This window comes from Bos indicus, chromosome 5, assembly GCF_029378745.1.
Source record: "Bos indicus isolate NIAB-ARS_2022 breed Sahiwal x Tharparkar chromosome 5, NIAB-ARS_B.indTharparkar_mat_pri_1.0, whole genome shotgun sequence".
In the NCBI taxonomy this organism is placed as follows: domain Eukaryota; kingdom Metazoa; phylum Chordata; class Mammalia; order Artiodactyla; family Bovidae; genus Bos; species Bos indicus.
The window spans coordinates 88,829,723-88,854,870 of record NC_091764.1 but is presented as its reverse complement, the minus strand read 5'-3'; the positions used below and the strand labels follow the sequence as shown (position 1 = coordinate 88,854,870).

Here is a 25,148-nt window from a genome sequence, read left to right as displayed (position 1 = left end):
AGTTTTTTTCAGAATTAGCAAGAATGCTTCCAAAGAATCACCACTAATTGTAATATTTACTCCTGTGTTTCCTTACATGATCTTCATCAGGTTAAGGAAATTGCTTTTGCTTCTGAGTTTGCTCAAAGTTTTAGTTTTGAATTTGTAAAATATCACCAAATCATTTTTCTGTATGTAGTCAGCAGAATAGCCAAGACTAGTGTTATTATTCAGAACAAACTCTGTTAGTTTTTACACATTAATAGATTCAATTTGTTAACTTTTTGCATGTATGACTAAAATCAGCTTGTATTTTTTGCCTTGTACTGAACTTGTCCAATGTCAATATCAAGATTGCAGTAGCTTTATAAAATGAACAGGGAAATTTTCCCTCTTTTTCCATTATACAAGAATAACTTGTATAATGCAGGGATCATCAGTTCATTGAAGATTTGTAAAACTTGCCTTCAAAGCTTCTGGACTTGATGCCTTTGGAAGATGAGAATTTGTGACTCATTCACATTTTTTAATGACTATGAAAATATAGTACTATATATTTATAGTAAAATTTGGTAATACATATTTATCTAAAAAACTTCTACTTAATATGCTTCCAAATTACAATGTTTAAAATTCCTAAGTATCTGTATTTATATTTTTTCCATTTTTAATAGTGCTTATTTGCGCCTCTTCTCTTTATTTGCCTTTCCAGATTGTTGTTATTATATTTTAATCTTTTCAAAAGCACAGCTTTTTTGTTACCTCAATGGTCTATAGTCTATTTATGAATTTCTGCTTCTTGTATTCATTTTCCTAGTTCTAAAATTTTCTCTTATTAGGAAACATATCAAGAATTAAGGAAAAAAAGAGTTAAACATATTTATACTCATCACCCAGGTTTTTAAATGATTAAATTTTGCCATTTTTGTTTCAGACCAATTTAAAAGATATTAATACATTTAATTCCTCTGTGTATTCCTATGATCCAATTATATTCTAACCCACTCCAGATGTAACACTATGTTGAATTTTATGGATTTTGTTCCTACTTTATTTCTATAGCTTTACAAATTACACATGTATCCACTCATACTTTATACAATTATTGCATATATTTTTACATTTTAAATAATTGGCATAATATTATGTTTTTATTCTGAAATTTTTTTCTATCAGTCCACCATTTTAAAACTAGACATACGTGTAGTTCTATATTGTTTATTTTTAACTTTTGAACTATATTGCAACATATGAACATAAAAGCGATTGGTTTGCCCCTTTTCTGTTTACCCATTTCTGTCCCCTGTAACTTTAAAAACCTAATTATAGTAAAGAAATCACTAAACAATTGAAACTAATTCCTGATTTATGCTTTCTTGAATGTACACCATGTGTTGCCTAACCTGTTGATTCTTTTCCTAGATAAAAAGAAGTAAGAATGAAGAATTAAATAGTTAAAAAATGATAAGCTCTCTGCCCTCCAACAGCCCTTTTAGCAATCCTGCAGGAAGATCATTCAGGCAAGTTAACACCTGAAGAGAGAGTCAGCCAGTCTGCACTCAAAGGAGAAGAAAACAGAACCAACTCTCCTGCCTCGATGATTCACTGAGATCCTTCCCCCACAATATTTTTCCTTTAAAAACAGTCATGACTGAGCAGAATCCTTGGAGTTGGTCTCTGGACATGAGTTCACCTTCTCCCAAGATGGGCAGCTTTTCTGACTCAAGCGCATTTCCTCTCTACCAAACTGCCTCTCGCAACCAAACCTGCTGCTGCTGCTGCTGCTGCGAAGTCGCTTCAGTCGTGTCCGACTCTGTGTGACCCCATAGACGGCAGCCCACCAGGCTCCCCCGTCCCTGGGATTCTCCAGGCAAGAACACTGGAGTGGGTTGCCATTTCCTTCTCCAACGCATGAAAGTGAAAAGTCAAAGTGAAGTCACTCAGTCGTGTCCGACTCTTCGCGACCCCATGGACTGCAGCCTACTAGGCTCCTCCGCCCATGGGATTTTCCAGGCAAGAACACTGGAGTGGGTTGCCATTGCCTTCTCCGAACCAAACCTGCATTCGGTAATAAACACACCACAGCTTATTATCCATTTTCCTATTGGACACTTTTGTTCAGATTTTTTCTAATATTAATAAAACTGCAATAAACCTTGGTTGACATGTCTCCTTGTGCATGTGAGCAAGAGTTTCTCTAAAATATGTCTAAGGATTTTAGAGGATGCAGCTTAGTAGAAAGAAAGAAAAGAAAGAAAGTGAAGTCGCTCACTTTCTTTTGTGTCCGACTCTTTGTGAGCCCATGGACAGTAGCCTGCACCAGGCTCCTCCATCCATGGGATTTTCTAGGCAAGAGTACTGCAGTGGATTGCCATTTCCTTCTCTAGGGAATCCGGGATCGAACCCAGGTCTACCCTCATTGTAGACAGATGTTTTACTGTCCGAGCCACAAGGGAAGTAGGTACATTTTGATGCCTGCAACTTAGTAAATATTTCCCAAAAGTTTTTTCAGTAGTTTTGATTCACCACCAGCAGTGTATGAGAGTTCCTGATGCTCACGTTTATGTTCTCTCATTCTTCATTGTCTATAGTGTCTTTAATTACAAACAAGTTTTTAGTTTTATATGCAGTCAGTCACATTTGCCCATTTCTTGTTCTCTAGTTTGTGTTTTTGTTTCAACCCAAACCCAAGGCAATAAGGATCATAAAGATATTAGGATCTATGGTTGTTGATAATCTATCCCTATTGGTTGAATCATATTTCTTTATAAGCCATATGTTTATTTCTCTGGGTTGTGCTTATGTTTTTTTCTTAATTTGAACATTTGTAATTTCACTTTGATATGTCTATTTAATTCATCCTACTAGGCATTTAAAGAGCACTTGTGATCTGAAAATGTATGTCTTTATTAAATTCTAGGAAATTCTAAGCCATTAATTCATTCGTTTATTTCTGCTATTTCTTCTGCTCTCTGTTTTGAAAATTTCTGAGATATATCTTTTAATTTCTAATTGATCTTTAAAATTATTAAGGTGGTTCTTTTGTGTTTATGAGATCAAATCATTAATTTTCATTCCAGATAATTTCTATAATACCCACTTTCAGGTCACCAATTCTCATTTTAACTTATGTGGACTTGAAATTTATTATCTATTTAGAATTCCTTTTATTTCAATGCTACCATTTAATCTCTAATATTTCCAAGAGTTCTTATTCATATTCTTATTTCTCCTAGAATTTTTTTTGTTATTTCTTATTCATTTTAATGGGTATTATGCTATCAATTTATTATTTTTAATCCTATTGAGCTGGTTAAACATCTTAAAGTTTGTCAGACTCTTACATTAGAGTAAATTTAATCTGGAATGAAGTCACCTTTCAACTGGTAATTTATGTGCTTGTCATTTTTACTATTGGATTTATTCATGTATTTTAATGTTTTAGTTTACAAGCTCTTTTTGAGTATTTTGTTGTTGTTTGTTTATTTTGGTTTCCTTTGCTTGCTTTGTTTCTCAGTATTTACTCCTCCAAATCTGCTCATTTTCCCTTTGCTTTTCCAACTTCCCTGGGTTCTTAGGTCTTTCCTAGTTTTTTTCATAGTGATACTATAAATAATCACAGAGGGAGCAGATCATTTGATCTAGTTCTTGGGTGTATCTGTATCTTATTCCCTCCTTAGTATCACAGCAATAATATGCAAAATATTTTTTAAAATCTATTTTACAATGAGATTTCTATTTTTTTCCTATGGTTGCTGATAGTTGGGTTAAAAAAAATCACTATATTAGATAATACTTGCATAGTCAGATGGTTCAAATCTACTATATCCTCATGAATTTTTCACCTGTATTTTATATTCACTTGTTGTAAAAGTTTGTGTTTCAATTTTCTACTCTGTAGACTGCTGCTTGTAATTTTGTGAATTTTTGTTTTATATATTTGAAGTTATAGTGATAGATTTATATGGATTCATGATTGTTATATATTTTTGGTAAAGTATTTCTTTTATTATTACATAATACCCTTTTTTAACTCTATAATTTTTTCTTACTTTAAATTCTGTTTTGTCTTATAGTCAGTATAACCGAGGAAAAGGGAACTGATGAAAACATGAATCTCATTGTCTGCTTTCTTCACAGTTCTTGACATATATATCCTTTTACTGATCAAGAGAAGACCTTAGCCTCTTTTAAACAATACCAAATCATTTTTTAGTTATTAAAAGAGTTGTCTTACTGCCCATAGTGAGCAATTAAGACAAATCTAAACAGAATTCAGGTCTCCAAATGGAAAATAATCTGAAAATAAAGAGAAAAATGGAAGAGTTTTGTTCAAAAACAGGTTGGTATCAGATGAAGTTTGTTCAAAATCAGATCTATATTTACAAAAAATAAGACTTGAAGAAACACGAAGAATACTGTGTCAGTGAAATTTACTAAGGGAGAAAAATATTTTAAAGATCAGAAGTGGATGGCCAAAGGAAGTAAGGATTTAAGCTAGTAAAATGCTGGAATGATGTAGGATTAAACGAGGATACTTGAGAGTAATATAATTTAGATAGGTAGTTACTCCACAGACATGGCCTTCAATAATATACTGATTGCAACCAATTTAAGGAACAACCTTTTGAAAGCCACCTGTGCTTATATTTATCAAGTGCTTTGAAAATATTGAGGAAATAAAATGAATATGTAAATAAGAAATGGCGATATAGTATCAGTACCTATTTTGTAAATAAAACCAAAAGTAGTCTAGTCACTTGACAAAGAAAGTGTTAGACATGTACTATGGTACCATGTACCATTTTATACATTATCTCTGCTTAGAAAGCAAATTTTAAATTACTATCTTTACCTGAAGCTGTTGGAATCGTATATCCTGCATGCCCCTGACTCACCACACTTCAAAGTTCCCCAGTGTAAACATGTGGAGTCCACTAAAGCTCCAAAATATATAGGTGCAGGAATTCCAGCTACAATTAAAAGGGAGAAAGAAGAATCCATTAGCAAGGTAAGAAGATACGTTGTTTTGTTTGAAAGTATTAAAAGTTTCTCTATTTGTAGAACAGTTTAACAGAATATAAATCTACAGCTTTAATTTTACTTTTAGAAACTAGAAGTTACTTTTAGAGTTAAGTTTCTAGATTTAAAAAGGTAAGTAATTAGATGGATAAAGGCAAAATAAAAAATTATCAGTAGAGAAAAGCATTGAATTAATGATTATTTATACTTTTTTCTGCAATATTTTGGGTGAACCACAAGCACATTTTATTTTAACAAAGCATTGCCTCTTTGCTTTTCAAGTTTATTGATGAAAAGTAGAATGTCAGCTAGGTCTTTTTCAAGTAAAAGGAAGTAGTTTTTCATTTCTTCTTGTTCTTTATTCTCATACTAATTACAAAGTGCTATTTACAAGCAGAAGGGATATTTGCTAAATTGTTACTCTGAGGGAGTGACTTCATTTACTTAGTATTTAATAGTGGTCTGATGTGATATTGGGAAACGTAATTATTTTTACCTAATACTCGTGTACAAAATGCATGTAATCCCACACCAAGAGACTTCTCTTCAGGCTTGACACACCTAAAAAATTAATGAATTCAAAAATTTAAAAACTACCATAGTTTCTTAAAACAACTATTTGTATGCTAGTAACACATTGAGCATTAGCAAATTTTCTTGCATACTCAAGTCTTGGCTATTCAAGGCCTAATTATTCAGTTCATAAGTTTCACAGAAGCCCCACCTCTGGTCTTTGGCATTTTATCCATCAATTTTTGCTCACTCATTTCTATCATAAAGTTATCAAAGAAGAAAACATTTCATATCAATTGATTTCTACCTCAGTATCCTCTTCTCAAAGCAGTCTGTGATTCTAATGGTTATACCTTTAGCCTCAAACCAAAGAAGAATGCAACCCTAGGTGTATTTAAATTATTCATATTAACAAAATACAGAAAAGCCAAGGATTTACATAAGTAAATGTAAAGAGAAAAGAAAACAAAAATAAAAGTTTTCCAAGGAAAGTGATTTAAAAAAAAATCCAAAGCAAACATATTTTAAGTGATTTGGTATCTATTTAAAAGCTGCACAGATTCATCCATTCTTTCCAAAAATTCCCCCACCTTTTCACCATTGCCTGAAATTCCTTACATAGAAATGTGTGTGTGTGTCTGTGTGTGTATAAGTCGCTCAGTCATGTTCAACTCTTTGGAACCCCTTGGACTGTAGCCTGCCAGGCTTCTCTGTCCATGGAATTTGCCAGGCAAGAATACCAACTCAGGGATCAAATCCAGGTCTCCTGCATTGCAGGCAGATTATTTACCACTGTGCCACCTGGGAAGCCCTTACATGTAGAAATAAAGACTATCATTTCCCGTGGCATTTTCTATGCTCCACTCACTTTAGCATTAGCATGGCTATCTGCTCAATGAATTCACTTAGAGATTTCCTCTGTATTCCCTTCCCTTCTTTGACTAACCAAAGCTGAGAAAATGAAAGCAAATTTTTAAACAAAAGGACACAATACATTTTTAGCAAAAACATCATATTATCGGTTCTTACCAATTATCTAACCAATTATCATATTATCTTCTTAACTTGCTAATGGATTCTTCTTTGTCCCTTTTAATTGTAGCTGGAATTCCTTCACCTAAATATTTTGGAGCTTTAGTGGACACCACATGTTTACAGTAGGGAACTTTGAACTGTGGTGAGTCAGGGGCATGCAAGATATATGATTCCACCAGCTGGCAGAATAGGTTAAGATAGTAATTTTTAAAATTTGCTTTCTAAGTAGAGATGATGTATAGTTCATGATCTGAGCTGACTGTGGCTCAGATCATGAACTCCTTATTGCCAAATTCAGACTTAAATTGAAGAAAGTGGGGAAAACCACCAGACCATTCAGGTATGACCTAAATCAAATCCCTTATGATTGTACAGTGGAAGTGAGAAATAGATTTAAGGGACTAGATCTGATAGACAGAGTGTCTGATGAACTATGGACGGAGATTCGTGACATCGTACAGGAGACAGGGATCAAGACCATCCCCATGGAAAAGAAATGCAAAAAAGCAAAACGGCTGTCTGAGGAGGCCTTACAAATAGCTGTGAAAAGAAGAGAAGCGAAAAGCAAAGGAGAAAAGGAAAGATATAAGCATCTGAATGCAGAGTTCCAAAGAAAAGCAAGGAGAGACAAGAAAGCCTTCCTCAGCGATCAATGCAAAGAAATAGAGGAAAACAACAGAATGGGAAAGACTAGAGATCTCTTCAAGAAAATTAGAGATACCAAGGGAACATTTCATACAAAGATGGGTTCAATAAAGGACAGAGATGGTATGGACCTAACACAAGCAGAAGATATTGAGAAGAGGTGGCAAGAATGCACAGAAGAACTGTACAAAAAAGCTCTTCATGACCCAGATAATCACAATGGTGTGATCACTCCCCTAGAGCCAGACATCCTGGAATGCGAAGTCAAGTGGGCCTTAGGAAGCATCAGTACATCAGTACAAACAAAGCTAGTGGAAGTGATGGAATTTCAGTTGAGCTATTTCAAATCCTGAAAGATGATGCTGTGAAAGTGCTGCAGTCAATATGCCAGCAAATTTGGAAAACTCAGCAGCGGCCACAGGACTGGAAAAGGTCAGTTTTCATTCCAATCCCAAAGAAAGGCAATGCCAAAGAATGCTCAAACTACCACACAATTGCACTCATCTCACACGCTAGTAAAGTAATGCTGAAAAATCTCCAAGTCAGACTTCAACAATGTGAACCGTGAACTTCCAGATGTTCAAGCTGGTTTTAGAAAAGGCAGAGGAACCAGAGCTCAAATTGCCAAAATCAGCTGGATCATCAAAATACGGAAGAGAGTTACAGAAAAACTCTGTATCTCTACCTTATCTCTGTTTTATTGACTATGCCAAAGCCTTTGAATGTGTGGATCACAACAAACTGTGGAAAATTCTGAAAGAGATGGGAATACCAGATCACCTGACCTACCTCTTGAAAAATCTGTATGCAGGTCGGGAAACAACAGTTAGAACTGGACATGGGACAACAGACTGGTTCCAAATAGGGAAAGGAGTACGTCAAGGCTGTACACTGTCACCCTGTTTATTTAACTTATATGCAGAGTACATCATGAGAAACGCTGGGCTGGAAGAAGCACAAGCTGGAATCAAGACTGCAGGAAGAAATATCAATAACCTCAGATATGCAGATGACACCACCCTTATGGCAGAAAGTGAAGAACTAAAGAGCCTCTTGATGAAAGTGAAAGAGGAGAGTGAAAAAGTTGGCTTAAAACTCAACATTCAGAAAACTAAGATCATGGCATCCAATCCCATCACTTCATGGCAAATAGATGGGGAAACAGTGGTGCAGTGGCAAACTTTATTTTCTTGGGCTCCAAAATCACTGCAGATGATGACTGTAGCCATGAAATCAAAGACGCTTACTCCTTGGAAGAAAAGCTATGACCAACCTAGACAACATATTCAAAAGCAGAGACGTTACTTTGCCAACAAAGGTCCATCTAGTCAAGGCAATGGTTTTTCCAGTAGTCGTGTATGGAAGTGAGAGTTGGACTATAAAGCTGAGCACCAAAGAATTGATGTTTTTGAATTGTGGTGTTGGAGAAGACTCTTGAGAGTCCCTTAAATAGCAAGGAGATCCAACCAGTCCATTCTAAAGGAGATCAGTCCTGAGTGTTCATTGGAAGGACTGATGCTGAAGTTGAAACTCCAATACTTTGGTAGCTGAGGCAAAGAGCTGACTCATTGGAAAAGACTCTGATGCTGGGATAGATTGAAGGCAGGAGGAGAAGGTGACGTCAGAGGATTAGATGGTTGGATGGCAGCACTGACTCAATGCACATGAGTTTGAGTAAACTCCAGGAGTTGGTACTGGACAGGGAGGCCTGGCATGCTGCAGTCCATGGGGTCACAAAGAGTTGGACACGACTGAGTGACTGAACTGAACTGAACTGATGGGCATTTTCTTGGCATAAGTTTTTTACTACTTTGAAAAACTCTTCAGCAAATAGAGTGAGATACAGTTGACCAGTTCACTAACACAGATTGTTTAGGCAACATCAATGATTTTACTCAGAAGGAAGTAATAAAATCAGGAGACCTCACATGACCCTCTTGCTCCCATGGTTGCCATTTAATATAGAAAATATGGTATTTAAATTTTACTGAAGAATTTTTCTTTCTCCTCTACCTCTAACATACCACCTTATGATCTCACAAAAGCATGAAATCCTTATAGCTAAGAAGTTACAAAACAGTTAGAAATAAAACTTCATAGAAAATATTAGCTGAGGTATAGCTAAAGCAATACTTGGAAGAAAATTCATCATTTTATATATATTAATCAAAATGAACAAATTATGTAAGTGTTAAGCTCAAATAGTTAGATATAGAACAACCAAAAAATACCAAAAAAAAATTTTTAATAAATAAAATAAAAAGCAGAAATAGATGAAATAAAGAGCAACAAAACTAAAAATTGCTTCTTTAAAAAAGAAATTAAAAGCAACCTCTGGCAACAATGATCAAGAAATAAAAATGCAATAAACAAAATAAAGAAAAAATGGAAAATCCTTCAGATATATCAGAGAATATCCAAATGATCAAAGAATATTATAAACTGTTATGCAGTAACATCTAGTATAAGCATAAATGGAAAATGTAAATAGACACTAACATTAAATTGAAATGTTATAATGAAACATTTATGAAAATAATGAAAATAATAACCAAGTATCACTGACCAAGTAAGCCCAAAGTACAAGTAGTTTTATGAGTGAGTTCATAAAACTTTCAACAGATAGATATTTAATGTAAATAGTTCCAGAAATTGAAAAATAGAAAATTTATCAATTCATTTTGTGGGTCTAGAATGATTCCAAAACAAACAAACAAAAAGAATAGAAAATAACATTTATGTTTTACCAATAAACATAGATGCAATAATTTTAAATAAATTATTATTTAAATGTGACTAACTATGGTTTTTCTTAGATGTCCAAAGAGCTCAACATAGAAAAATCTATCACTTTTTTCACTACACTAAAAGTACTGAATTGGAAGATTATATGTAAAATTTTTCCTAGAAGAGGAAAAATAGTAGTTTGATGCTGATTCTATGATTAAAAACTCAGAAACTAGATGAAAATATATATACTAAAAATCTATAGCAAGCATCATATTTAATGGAAAAATTTTATATGGTTTCCATTAAAAATACAAAAGAACAAGAATACTCATTATCACCATTACAGTTTAACACAATTTTGGAGGTCCAAGTTGATGCTATAAGAAAATTTTTTAAATCTAAGATGTATAAGCTTTAGAAGCAAAGAGATAAAACTCTCCTTGCGTGCACATATTTCTATAAAGAACATGTAACAAAGTCAGCAAGTTATCAGAACAAATAAGAAAAGTTGCTGGATAAATAGTAAATGTTAAAAAATCAACAGCATTTCTCTAAACCAACAATAACCAACTAGAAAATATGAGAAAATAGTACCATATTAAATTACAAATAAGCCCATATCCATATATATATGGATATGTATACATATATATGCATGTTTGGATATAAATGGGTACATATATAATTGTACATGGTACCATTTTCTGTGTGTGTGTATATATATATATGTATATATATAATATATGTGTGTATGTGTAGTATCTATACAGGAAATTTTAAATAAATGGAAAAGTATTTCATGGTCACAAATATTTGATGTCAGAGTTTCTTTAATATATATAATCCATACAGTCAAAATTTATATGTAAGTATAAAGTTTCATGCATCAATAGCTAAATCAGTTTGGGGGGGAAAAGGGAAGAGTGAAGGTGAAAGTGACGAGTGGGTGAAGAAGAGCTACCGTATGAGACATGAACATATGCAGTGTCCCTACTTTGAAAACAGACAAATAAAACTCTGGATGCGTGAAAACATCCTGTGTTACATAAAAACTTTAAATATGATAAAGATGGCACCATGAATCAATGGAAACAGGACTTCTTATTTGTGCTATGATGTTGGGAAAACAATTGTTTGGATAAAAATAACATTGAATCTCTCTCTCCCTGTCACCACACATAAAGATAAACTTATGATGATTTAAAGAACTAGGTAAAAGCTATATAGCTGGTAAGATAAAATTTAGGGGAATATTTTTATAAATTAGTAATATAAAAACCCTTTTGAAATGGGACTCCCCAATACATAAACCCTAAGGCAAGTAAATTGTCAGATTTCAGTACAACAAAAGTTAGGACTGAATTTCACAAAAAAAAAAAAAACTATGAAAAATTATGAAGAAAAGATGAGAGATCAGGAGAAGATAATTGTATCAAGTAAATAATATTAGATTAACATCTATAATTCACCAGAAAACTATAGGAATTATCATGAAAGTGGACAAAAATAATGAATAAGCATCTTGAAGTAAAAGTACTAGTAGCTAGAAAAAAGTTTAAGGAAATTCTTAAACTCATTGATTTAGGAAATCACGTATTAAAACATCAGTGAGCTACCATCTAATACCCATTGGAATAGTAAAAGTCAGAAAGTTCAATAATTCTAAATATTAGTGAGGCTATGAAAGTGAAAATGGAAGTCGCTCAGTTATGTCCAACTCTTTGAGACTCTAGTTCATGGAATTCTCCAGACCAGAATACTGGAGTGGGTAGCCTTTCCCTTCTCTGAGGGACCTTCCCAACCAAGGGATCGAACCCAAGTCTCCCACATTGCGGGCGGATTGTTTACCAGCTGGGCCATAAGGGAAGCTCAAGAATACTGGAGTGGGTAGCCTATCCGTTCTCCAGGGGATCTTCCCGACCCAGAAATTGAAGCGAGATCTCCTGCATCGCAGGCGGATTATTTACCAACTGAGCTCTGAGGAAAACCCAATGAAGAGGCATGAATTGATGGTATGAGAATAACTCATAAATAAAAGCAGTATTTGGTGAATTTATGTTTGCATGTGCATTTTGAACCAAAACAAATTTGTAGCACAGTATTGTTTCTGTGCATATAAAACACAATACACAACAAACACGGAGAAGGAAATGGCAACCCACTCCAGTAATCTGGCCTGGGAAATCCCATGGACAGAGGAACCTGGTGGGCAAAGAGTCAGACACTAAGGGAGGGGCAGGCGTTCGCTAGAGGCCCCAGCGCTTTTGATGGCAGAGCCAGCACTGTGGCTGAGGACTCTCGGCTCCCAGGCCTCTCTCACCAGATAGGAGCGTGGAAAACTAGTCTAAAATACGCCTGAGGGTTTTCCTGGTGGCTCAGTGGTAAAGAATCGCCCCCCCTGCCAAAGCAGGGGACGCGAGTTCCACCCCTGGTCTGGGAAGACCACACATGGCAGAGCAGCTGAGCCCATGCATCACAGCCACTGGGCTGGGGCTCTCGAGCCCGGGAGCCGCAGAACTGAGGTCTGTGGGCACCAGAGCCCATGCTCCGCAACAAGAGGAGCCACAGCTGGAGAAAAGCCCACGCAGCATGAAGACCGTGCACAACCATAAATAAAATCATTAAAAAAAAAAAATACACAACAAACAGTATTTGACAAAGGAAAGCATGTATTTAAGACTGTATGTCTATCATATTAATGTGGATGCCTATGGTGATAGGAAGTGGGAAATGGAATGAAAAAAATAAAAATAAAGTAAAATAAAATAAGAGAAAAACCTCACCCCACCTAGAATGAACTATGAACTGAGAATTACAATCAATTTAACTCTTCTTCAAGATGGAAAAACCTATGGACTTTGTTTACTAGCTATGTTTAAAATTGCTTATGAGGCACGAAGATGCTGTCATTGAAAAAGCTTGTGTGATAAACCTAAGTTTACAATCTAGCTCTCCAATTTCCTAGTTTTAGTAAGCCCTTCAACATTTGTGTTTCACAAGAGCCTCTTAAGACAGTTGAGCATTCATTACTATATCCATTTTTTTATTAAACAAAAAAAAGAGCTCAGAAAGATCAATTCACCCGCCTTTGCCCTATTGATAATAACTGGTGAAACTGGGACTTCCAACAGCTTTTAATTCCACTGTCCTAATACATCAAACTACAGGAAATGAACTATAGGCAACCACTCTTACCTAGGAAAATAACCATTTCATATGGTTTACCCTAAAATATAAATGTGTCTCTTCTTGTGTTAAACCATGAGCGTTTGCTAATTTAACTCTAAGTAATAAGGTAGGAAAGATAGGGAGGGAAGTACCAGCAGATGAACATTTAAATTTGCTAACTTAAAAATTTTTGTAAAATTCAACAATGCTTATTTGGAAAATCTTAATAAATGGTATGATATATTAGAGCACCAAGTTCTTAGATACTGTGAGCTTCATGTGACTTTCTTAGAAAAAGCTTCCATACTAAATAACCAGAAATAAATCCAAATAAAGAAAATAATTCTTGTACCTCAGGAGAACCATATATCCAGGGATGGCAGATAAGGAAAATATGAAACTACTGAACACGGACAAGATTAAAAAGTACTGTAGCATCATGGAACAGTCTTTTCCTTTGTCACACAGCCCAAGAACTGCAGATGAATTTCCTGGTGTTTGAATGCAGCTACAATTTTGGAACACCTGCCAAAAATAATGTATTACCTTATGTAAGGAAGGAAACTCTTGAACACAAATCTTAAATATTTTCTTTTCCCAGTTAGATCAAGAGAGACGTTGTTTACTCCCTTTATTCTCATATCCTTTATGATCTCTCTCAGGATTATAGCGTGTGACAAAACATAGAAGGGTGGTTTCCTAAAAATGGTACTTCTTTCTAAATTTATTAAATAAATTCGCAATAACTCAGCTGTCCTAAAATCATGCTTTTTACAAACACACACTATTTTAACAGACGCTAAATATGACAAATAAAATTTGCTTCAGAATGCCCAATTGAAATATTTAGATACTTACCAATAAACAAAGCTTTGTTTAAAATAAAGCTTATTTCACAAACAGAATAAAGTCAAGCCTTTTTGAATTCTTACATTCCCAGGTTTTAATAAGAATCAAAATTTATATTCTATTTTGATCACCAACCAAGATTTTAAGTGACATTTTGTAAGCAATAAAACATGCCCCATTCCATCTTCTTAAAAAGCTGTCAGGATGTAAAAAACACCGAAAGCACAGGAGCATATGCACAGAAAGAAATAAAAAAATAGCAAAACAATTGACTGGATAATTGAGATCAAAACTGCCAGCTTTATCTCAGTCGATAGTATTATTTTTCAGTCTAGATAGTTTTAAATGAAGTTAAGTAATCATGTCAATTGCTATGAAGCTAAAGATCAATGCTCAGGAATGCTTTAAGCATTCAAATAAGATCTAGGATGTAAAATGTAAACCAAGTGAGCATACACAGTAAGTCCCCTACACGCAAACCTTCAAGTTTTGAACTTTCAAAGATGTCAGTATGCGTTCACATACCCGATCATGTAAGTTAGCTCATGTGTCTGGCATACACTGTCACGTGTGTGTATCATCTAGAAGTGGTTGTGCTTCTGTGCACTTTACTGTGAAAGTGAAAGTCTCTCAATTGTGTCCGGCTCTTGGCAACTCCATGGAAATCTCCAGGCCAGAATACTGGAGTGGGTAGCCTTTCCCTTCTCCAGGAGATCTTCCCAACCCAGGAATCGAACCCATGTCTCCTGCATTGCGGGCGGATTCTTTACCAGCTGAGCCACAAGGGAAGCCCAATACAATACAGTACAGAACAGAGTGCAATAGTGCAGTATGTTTATTTCGAGCACAGGATGTCTGGAAGCAAGCGTAAGAGCAGCGATGATGTAGCTTGTACTGCTAAGAAGCACCAAGCAATAACGATGGAAACAAAAGTGAAAATAATTAAGAGAGTGGAGTGAGGTTTAAAGATGGTAGAAGTCACTTGTTCTTATAACACTGAACTCCTTGCTGTGCAACACAAGGAGCTTACTAATCAAGACCTGATAGAACTGGAGGCCCAGAGGAAGGACAGAGACAAGAGGAAGAAGTAACTGAGGAAGAAGTAACTGAGGAACGGAAACGATTCACAACACAGGACCGGGCAAGGGCGTTTTCTTGATTTGAGGAGGCACTGTTAGTTTTTGAGGCACGGAACACAAACGTAGAGCAGTGCACGATCTAGTGCTACTGCGTCATCTGCGATGAGAAACAAAGTGCTACTATCCAGAAGTCAGGATCTTTAGTGATCCACTTCTGGATCTAGTGATCTTTAGTGCTACCATCCAAAGTGCTACTATCCAAAGTGCTACTATCCAAAGCGCTACTATCCAGAAGTCACTGCATCAGTTTTTCAAGAGGGTAGATTACATTGAATCCAGCAAGAAACAAGGACCTGTGCCATCAACATCAGGTGTGAGTGAAGTCGCAGCTTGCCCTCCATCTCCTACTGCTGATGATCCTTCAGTCTACCATCTCCCACCTCCTCTCCCCGCTCCCATCAGTAACTCTTCTTGATTGTTCATTCAATGCCAGCCCCTGAATGCCAGCTCTTGTACTGTACTACTGTACTTTTCAAGGTAACGTACTGTAAGATTAAAAATGTTTATTTTGTGTGTTTTTTTTTTTGTATTATTTGTGTGAATGTGTTATAAACCTATTGCCATACAGTATTACAGAGCCGATTGTGTTAGTTGGGTATCTAGGCTAAATTTGTTTGATTTACAAACAAACTGGATTTACAAACATGCTCTCAGAATGGAATGCATTTGTATGTAGCAGATTTACTATAGAAAGTAACATTTTTTTCACAATAGTTTTTAATTTGGTTTTGAGGAAAGACTTTAATTTTACTTTTGTCAAATATGGACCGAGTTCATAGCTGGAATGTACCAATGCAGTGCATAAGACAAAAGTTCTGTTTAAAAAAAAAAAAAAAAAGGCCAATAGGATATTTTACCATTTTTCTTCCTGTGCCAGAGGATATCTCACAACCAGCAAGACAAGCTGACGTGTATGACAAGCCATTGTTTCCACACACAGGGTCCCATACTTTAGTCGGACAGTTACAATCCATGTTGCAGTTAGCAAGGAAATTTTTCACATGTAAATTTTGATGTATTCTGAAATGATTTAAAATAATGCCATATATTTTTGAAAGAATATTAGAGCTTTTTCTTTTTATCTCAATTCACAAGTATATTTCTTCTGCTCCCCAAAATAAAAACAGAAAATTTTCAACTGTCAATATATGGCCTGTATATCATAACTCTGGCCTAACAGATACCTTGCTTTGGTGACCATAGCCACTTTTTCACTGATTTCTTTCAAGTAAATAAAAGCCAGTAAACAAGCATTAACTGAAAACTTACTATACAGAAAATATTTTTCCAGGTATTAATCAGAACTCAAAAATGAAGATAAATCCCTGTGTTTGGTCCATGCATGCATGCTAAGTTGCTTCAGTCATGTTTGAATCTGTTTGACTCTATGGACTGTAGCTCACAAGGCTCCTCTCTGTCCGTGGGATTCTCCAGGCAGGAATACTGGAGTGGGTTGCCATGCCCTCCTCCAGGGATCAAACCCATGTCTCTAACATCTCCTACATTGGCAGGTGGGTTCTTTACCACTGGAGCCACCTCCATGCTGCTGCTGCTAAGTCGCTTCAGTAGTGTCCAACTCTGTGCAACCCCATAGACGGCAGCCCACCAGGCTCCCCCGTCCCTGGGATTCTCCAGGCAAGAACACTGGAGTGGGTTGCCAACAAGAGAGATTATTGCTTTATAAAAGCGATCTCAAGGGCTCAAAATCTATAAGTGTAATTTATAATGCAGATAATATATTTAGCTCCAGAAATGTAACTATTTGAGTAAACAAATACAGTTCTAGTAAAAAAAAAAGCTGTTCACTGATCATCAAGAAGACCAACTCACAGCTACCCTTAAACAGACACTACTGTGAAAATCCCAGAACCCAGCAGTGAGACCAAAACACCCTCTGAACCACAGAGACCAAGAATGATGACCTCAGAAGGATAACAGGAGCAATAAAACTCTGACTGGATGGCTCCTCCCCCAGGTTAGCACAACACCACGTCAAGAGAGCTCCCCTCCGCTTATGGTTTCTCTAGTGCAAAAAGAGAGCCCAGTGCCCCCAGATTGTGGAAAGCTTCCCAGGAGGCCCACTGAGGGATCACTGGGGGAATCTGCAGAGTCTGACCCTGAGAATATATAATGGATCAAATCATCAGATTATACCTGATGGTTTTTGTCATTTATGTCTTAATAAAATCAGGGGGAAAGGGGCATAACACAGAGAAAGACAAATATTATATGATATAAGTTATATGTGGAATCTAAAAAAAATGATACAAATGAACTTATTTATAAAAACAGAAACAGACTCACAGACATAGGAAACAAATTTATGGTTACCAAAGTGGAAGGAGAGGAGGGATAAAATTAGAAGTTTGGGATTAACTGATATATACTATGAAAATAAATGGAATTATATAAAAAATAGTTTATGTAAAATAAATAAGAACCTACTATATATATTCAATATCTTGTAATAACTTATAATGGAAAAGAATCTGAAAAATATATGTGTGTGTGTGTGTGTGTGTGTAACTGAATCACTTTGCTGTACACCTGAAATTAACCCATTGTACATCAACTATATTTCCATTTAAAAAGAGGGCTTCCCTGGTAGCTCAGTTAGTAAAGAATCTGCCTGCAGTGCAGGAGAACCCAGTTCAATTCTTGGGTCAGGAAGATCAACTGGAGAAGGGTAGGCTACCCACTCCAGTATTCTTGAGCTTCCCTGGTGACTCAGCTGGTAAAGAACCTATCTGCAATGTGGGAGACCTCGGTTCAATCTCTCGATTGTGAAGACCCCCTAGAGAAGGAAACAACTACCCACTTCAGTATTCTGGCCTGGAGAATTCCATGGACTATATAGTCCATGTGGTCACAAAGAGTTGGACCCGACTGAACAACCTGCACTTTCTTTCAATTTAAAAACAGATCTAAAAGTCTAATTACAATAGTTTTCTTGTGCTTAACATAAAATGATAAAAAGAACCCTAGCATGGGAGTCTAGAAACTGAATTAAAGTCCTGGCTTATGACTAGAGTGTGCCTTTTTATACATTTGCTCTGGGAATCAGGATAATTGGACATGGAGGTAATCTTTAAGATTTTCAGTTCAGTTAAGTTCAGTTGCTCAGTAGTGTCCAACTCTCTGTGACCGCATGGACTGCAGCACATCAGGCCTCTCTGTCCAACACCAACTCCCAGAGTTTACTCAAGCTCGTGTCCATTGAGTTGGTGATGCCATCTAACCATCTCATCCTCTGTCATCCCTTCTCCTCCTGCCTTCAATCTTTCCTAGCATCAGGGTCTTTTCAAATGAGTCAGTTCTTCGCATCAGGTGGCACCAGTCCTTCCAATGAATATTCAGGACTGATTTCCTTTAGAATGGACTGGTTGGATCTCCTTACTGTCCAAGGGACTCTCAAGAGTCTTCTCCAACACCACAGTTCAAAAGCATCAATTCTTTGGCACTCAGCTTTCTTTATAGTCCAACTCTCACTTCTATACATGACTACTGGAAAAACCATAGCTTTGACTATACAGACCTTTGTTGACAAAGTAATGTCTCTGCTTTTCAATATGCTGTCTAAGTTGGTCATAGCTTTTCTTCCAAGGAACAAGCATCTTTCAATTTCATGGCTGCAGTCACCCACCATCTGCAGTGATTTTGGAGCCCCAAAAAATAAAGTCTGTCACTGTGTCCATTGTTTCCCCATCTATTTGCCATGAAGTGATAGGACCAGATGCCATGATCTTAGTTTTTTTAATTTTGAGTTTTAAGCCAATTTTCACTCTCCTTTTTCACATTCATCAGAAGTCTCTTTAGTTCTTTTTCACTTTATGCCATAAGGGTGGTGTCATCTGTGTATCTGAGGTTATTGATATTTCTCCCTGCAATCTTGATTCCAGCTGTGCTTCATCCACCCTGGCATTTCGCATGATATACTCTGATTACATTTGCACAATGTAATCTGATAAATACTCATATTATGTATTTTATATGATTCTAATCATATAGTCCTTGATAATTTTAAAGGAGCCATTTTATGATGCTCTTAATTTCATCTTAACTAATTACTCCTTTATCCTAGATATGTCCTACAAATGAATTTTTAAAATTCACATCAATATGCAAAATCTTCCTGTGAACCCATGTAACCCTCAAAATGTGAATCTAAAACCATTCAATGATATAGTTATATATATTAAAATAAAATATATAAATTTATAAAAGTATTGCTATACATGTGTTAGGATTCAGTTAAGCTAAATTTAAGCCCATCGAGGAAAGATATAAAGGTGATTGAGACTATATATATATATATATATAGAATCAACTCTTAATTTTACCTATTTGTGGTTGTATAAAATGTATGCATAACACATCCTAATGCAACCTAAAACCATAGGTAGTTTCTTCATTTTACTATCTACTAGGATATCACACTCCAGTGTTCTTGCCTGGAGAATCCGAGGGACGGGGGAGCTTGGTGGGCTGCCGTCTATGGGTCACATAGAGTCGGACAAGACTGAAGTGACTTAGCAGTAGCAGTAGCAGGATATCACAAAGACACACAAACACAATCATAGACTCACTAACTCTGTGATATATTCCCAACCTTTTTAAATAAGATGGAGAAAGACCACAAATTAACTCCAATAGGCAACTAATCTGGTCATGGATAATCATTGTGGAAAATATTAACAGTTGAAAGAGTATAATATTCATTAGAAAATAACATACCCTTCATAAGACGTGGTTAGGCCAGCAACTGAAGAACTATCACAGATCATGAAAAAACACAAAAAATGGAGAAGATACTCGGTAAAAGATAACCAACATCCTATGTGGGCAGCTTGTACGGCAGTAATCTTGAACTTCTTCATAAATAAACCACCAACTATATATCCAATACATATTGGAGGGAAGTTATAAATACCTATAAATGCAATTAGAATATGATATACAAAGTGACATAGCAAAGGAACAAATATAACATATTGATCTACTATGTCTTACGTAAAAAATCATTTAGGTCCAACTCATAGTGAAGAAGTTTAATTTAAACTTATCCCCACTTAGTTACATATTATATACAGAGAGATTTTTAAATGCCTCACAACATCAAAGTAATTTTGGAAGACTGTTATCATTATCATGCATTTAATTAATAGCAGAAGTGTGTAAATTTCTTGTCTGAAAGGGTTATGTTCTATGTCTCTTTTCTTAGGATGCAGGTAGAAATGACAAATCAAAGTCAACCAGCCATTTGTTACTTTCTGTTCTTTGGGTGGGATTATATATATAATGATTTGTATGTAATGTATATTGTTAAATCATGAATAGTAATAGTAAATCATAAATAGTATGATTTGTATGATTTTACAGCTGTTTATTCCCACTCTGATTCTTAAGAATTTGACTCAGCTCAAGGTATTTTAAAGGTATTTTGCTGAGCTTGTAATTGTCAAGTGTCTTTACATTCCATGCCTTACTGCTACTGACTAGCACTCTCCCTCCCCTAATCCCCTAATAAAGGAAAGAAAAAAGGGGGGAAAGACAGCCCTAGGTTGCATCCTTATAATACCAGGGTCTGTCTACTGAATCACATTCTTGGAAGAGCTTAATATCCATTCTTGAGTCCCGTACCAGAGAGTCCAATTTAGTACGATTGAGATGGGTCCTAGGTATATGGACTTTTAACACTCTAAGTGATGTGGATACATGTAATCTGGAAATTTTCCTTTCAAAACAGTAAAAAAAAATCTCAGGAAAAACTCAAGGTGGAGTAGAACTATGGAGTTAAGAAATAGACTGCTTCCTGCAGTAAATAAGTAAATAAGTCAGTAAATAAAGGACAGCACAGTCATCAGCAATTGCAGCCACCACAGACGGCGAGCAGGTAAGCCCGGAAGGAACTCAGGAAAGAAAGAATAGGTGATATCTAGCAGCCATCAGGCTGCAGCCACTCCCTATCAGACTGCAGCCACTCCCTATGGTGAGCCCTGAGGATGTGAAACTCAGCAGGTTAAAACACCCAAAACTGGCCCCAGATAGCTGAGATGCATTTCAAAGGAATGATTTCAGTGAGCCCAGACTCTTGTATCTTTCCACACATAGGAAAGTGCTAAATTCCTCAACTTGCCATATCTGGTTTCCTTTAATTAGCAATCATCTTTTGATGTTCTGACTACCTGCCCTTTGTTGTAAAAGTTTATAACCTAGCTCCTCACCCCCTTACCTCTTAGGAGCAGTTCTCTCAGGGGGTTACTTGAGATGCTATTTCCCAGGCTAAGAGTCCTAAAAATTTCTCCTGAATAAACCATAACTCTCAGCTTTTAGGTAGTGAATATTTTTTAAGTCCACAGAGATTAGTGTGGTAGCAGGAAAATCAGAATATATGCACTGCAGAGATATCTCAAAATTCCAGAAGAGGGTCTTCCCTGGTGGTTCAGTGGTAAAGAATCTGCCTGCTGATGCAGGAGACATGGGTTATATCCTGGAGGATCCCACACGCCATGGGACAACTAAACCCTGGTGCCACAAATACTGAGCCTGTGCTCTAGAGCATGGGAGCTGCAACTACTGAGCCCACGTGCTTTTCAACTAAATGAAACCCACACACTCTAGAGCCCCTGCTCCTCAACTAGAAAGTAGCCCCTACTCACCACAACTAGGAAAAGCTAGGACATAGACACAAGGATCCAGCACAGCCAAAAATGCATAAATAAATAAATAAATAAAATCAGAGGAGCTGAGGAGCTAAGTTAGAAACCATGGAATTAATGGATTGGAGCCAGAAAAGCAAAATCTGGGAGTGAAATACAACTCCTGATGAACAAATTACCAATGTGAAACTTTTATCACACGTGCATTCCCCAAGATTTCTACAAACATTTCAAATTTGCGTTCTGACTAGGGAATGACCCAAGTGTGTTAGTCACTCAGTTATGTCCAACCCTGCGATCTCATGGACTGTAGCCCACCAGGCTCCACTGTCCATAGAATTGTCCAGGCAAGAATACTGGAGTGGGTTGCTATTTCCTTTTCCAGGGGATCTTCTCAACCCAGAGATTGAACCTGGGGCTCCTGCATTGTGGGCAGATTCTTTACCTTCTGAGCCACCAGGGAAGCCCAGAGAAAGACCCAAAGAGAAAAAGAAAACAGGATTCTATGCCTTCTTCCCTTCCCTACCCTCTCACGATTTCCCTGGAAGCAGAAGGGGGAGAGTAGCAGAGGCAAAAATATCCTAACAGATTTCAATTGAGGAGTTTCCTAGATTCATCGTCACACTGTTTAGCATTTCATTGGGGAAAAAAGTGGGCTACAATACAGACAAGAAGAAACATACCAAGGAGAAAGATTGCCTCTGAAGCTGATTTTCCATAGTGCTGTTCCATATATTTAGGCATGAAGGAAACCATACTGACAAATGCGTTGAACTGCAGCACACTTATCAGTATGAAAAGCATGTAAATTGGGTTGCACAAAAGACTTTTCATGAAGGGTAAAAAATCTGAAAGGAAAGAATGACAAAGGTGTCAAACTAACTAGGCTTTGCATTTTATGACTGACTTTTTCTGAAATACCAACCTCCCCTCTAAATTCTGTTTTCCTGTTTTGTAATGCACATTTACAAAATGTGCATTACAAAATGATTTTGATTCTTTTTACCCTTTGAAAGGTAAAGTTGTATCATTGTTTTGGTAGCTTCTGCGAGTCAGTGAAGCTGCTGACTGGACAGGGTTCAGAACACAATCATTTACCTTCACTAAGTTACTATCATGCCTTCAGGAAAAAGCATATGAGTAAAATATTGTTCGAGTTCACACCATTTCCTTTTTTATCCTTTTTTCCTCTACTACTATCCTCTCTTCTCTAGATATCATCTAGCATGAGAGATACTTGCTCTCTTTTTCTGTTCTCTGAAGTCAGGAAGGAAATTAATTTGATAGAGAGGTATCAAAATTGATATTATCATTCCTGAGCATTTAAAATGAAGATACATGTGGAAATTCACAGCATAAAAATTTTCTCAAGTACCACGTTCTCTGCTTCTGCAGTACAATTTTGGTGGTTCTGCTTATGGTTCACACATAATCTCTTAAAATAGGTCTCATGCCTGAGATCCTGATTCATTTGGTATATACTAAGAATATACCATGCAAATCATTTGGTATATACAAAAGGTACATGGTACATACTGTGTAAATGCTTTAACCAAAACATTTTCCTGTTTGTATGGACTAAGAAGCTCAGAGTCAAATTTGTGACCTAGCTCTGGCAAAGATTCTGGGTCATGCTGCCTGCATTTAGGGTCAAAGTGTCACTTACGGTTTCTTTTTATTTCTCCTATCTTCACGTTCTTCATCTTGATTTCCTTACTTATCATATACTATCTTAGTTTGCTTCATAAACTGCCTAATAACCATTCTAGAACAAAGGATCAATAAATAAACTGGAAGAGAAGGAAAGAAATGAATCTAGTTGTAGGATTCATATTTATGAATAAAGTCCTGGCCAGGGAGAAACTTATGTCAGAGCTCTTTGAAGCTTCTTAAGTTACCCATGTTTGTTGACATTCTGTTCTAATAGATGAGTCTCAGTAGTTTCTATTTATTTTCTAGATTTCTTACACTGAGTTAAGCCCTTGATATCCTTTCCTCTATCAAATATAGAGAATTACATGACCTGTCACTTTTCTTTTTCTGCCTTAGCTTCCAAGAAGCTCACAGATAAACTAGTATTTTTGTTTCAGAACTATATGGTACTTATTTTGATTAGCACGTATCGTTCCTCTTTTTTTTCTTGGTACGAATTTCTTTTTTAATTAGATCTATGCTCTCTATTGGAGAAGGCAATGGTAACCCACTCCAATACTCTTGCCTGGAAAATCTCATGGACAGAGGAGCCTGGTAGGCTGCAGTCCATGGGGTTGCTAAGAGTCGGGCACGACTGAGCGACTTCACTTTCACTTTTCACTTTCATGCATTGGAGAAGGAAATGGCAACCCACTCCAGTGTTCTTGCCTGGAGAATCCCAGGGACAGGGGAGCCTGGTGGGCTGCCATCTATGGGGTCGCACAAAGTCAGACACGACTGAAGTGACTTAGCAGCAGCAGCATGCTCTATATAAAATAGTTTTTTAAAGAAAATTGGGACAAATTTATTTACTTACTTATTTGAATGCCCAGGTTGACATAAAATTTTATATAAATGCTGATCTGAGATAATTCAGCTTCTAAATAATATCGCTTATTTTCATATAATAGCATGTGAAGAATCAGACTAGCTAGAAATTGACTGCTGTCTACTAATATCAACTTGTCTTCATGTAGCCTAGCACACTGTAATGTTAGACTAAAATACAGACACAATTATAGAAAATATAAAGTAAATTATATAGACTTGAAATGTTTATATTTGCCTTTAGTGATTGCATCCCTTTTCTTCTTGATGTCTTCTTGTTTCTCTTTGTCATTTTTAATGATCTCAGCATTATCCTCTAGTCCTTCCTTTGGAAGCGTTTTGGGCAAAAAGAAAAAAGGAATGGCAGTGAGCACATTCACTCCTGCACAAATCAAAAAGCCAATCCACCATGCACCAACCCAACGAGTATCAGAGGGAGTTATGGTCAGATCATCTGCAAAGAGATATATACATTTTTTTATTAGCTAAAGTCACTATTTCCTGTACAAGCTATAGAAAATTATTACCATTACAACTGTCAAGTTCTAGCCAAGTATAGAATTTGCATAAAATTCAGACATTGATAAAACTTGTCTGAAAACATATGGTATTACAATATTGCCTAGTGGTAAACTAGTTTGACTATCTGTCCTACCAGGTAAGGAATTAATAAGTAGGTACAAGGGCTTCTGAGGTGGTAAAGAACCCCCTGCCAATGCAGGACATGCCAGAGAGTCGGGTTTGATCCCTGGATCAGGAAAATTCCCTGGAGTAGGAAATGGCAACCCACTCCAATATTCCTACCTGAGAAATCCCATGGACAGAAGACTGGTGGGCTACAGTCCATGGGTTTACAGAGAATCAGACACAACTGAGCACACACAAAAAA

At 36.3% G+C, this 25,148-nt stretch overlaps 1 protein-coding gene across 11 annotated transcripts in view; it reads right to left on the bottom strand.

Moving 5' to 3' along the window:
* Positions 1-25,148, bottom strand: part of SLCO1A2 (solute carrier organic anion transporter family member 1A2) — a 120,059-nt gene that overhangs the window by 9,995 nt on the left and 84,916 nt on the right. For all 11 annotated transcript variants that reach the window (XM_070789988.1, XM_070789987.1, XM_070789986.1 and 8 more), the window contains 7 exons: positions 24,498-24,713; positions 22,423-22,587; positions 19,815-20,010; positions 15,938-16,100; positions 13,445-13,617; positions 5,498-5,562; positions 4,835-4,952 (listed from right to left, as the gene is read on the bottom strand). In XM_070789988.1, the coding sequence (XP_070646089.1) occupies positions 4,835-4,952; positions 5,498-5,562; positions 13,445-13,617; positions 15,938-16,100; positions 19,815-20,010; positions 22,423-22,587; positions 24,498-24,713 (1,096 nt within the window). The remainder of the gene's footprint in view (positions 1-4,834; positions 4,953-5,497; positions 5,563-13,444; positions 13,618-15,937; positions 16,101-19,814; positions 20,011-22,422; positions 22,588-24,497; positions 24,714-25,148) is intronic.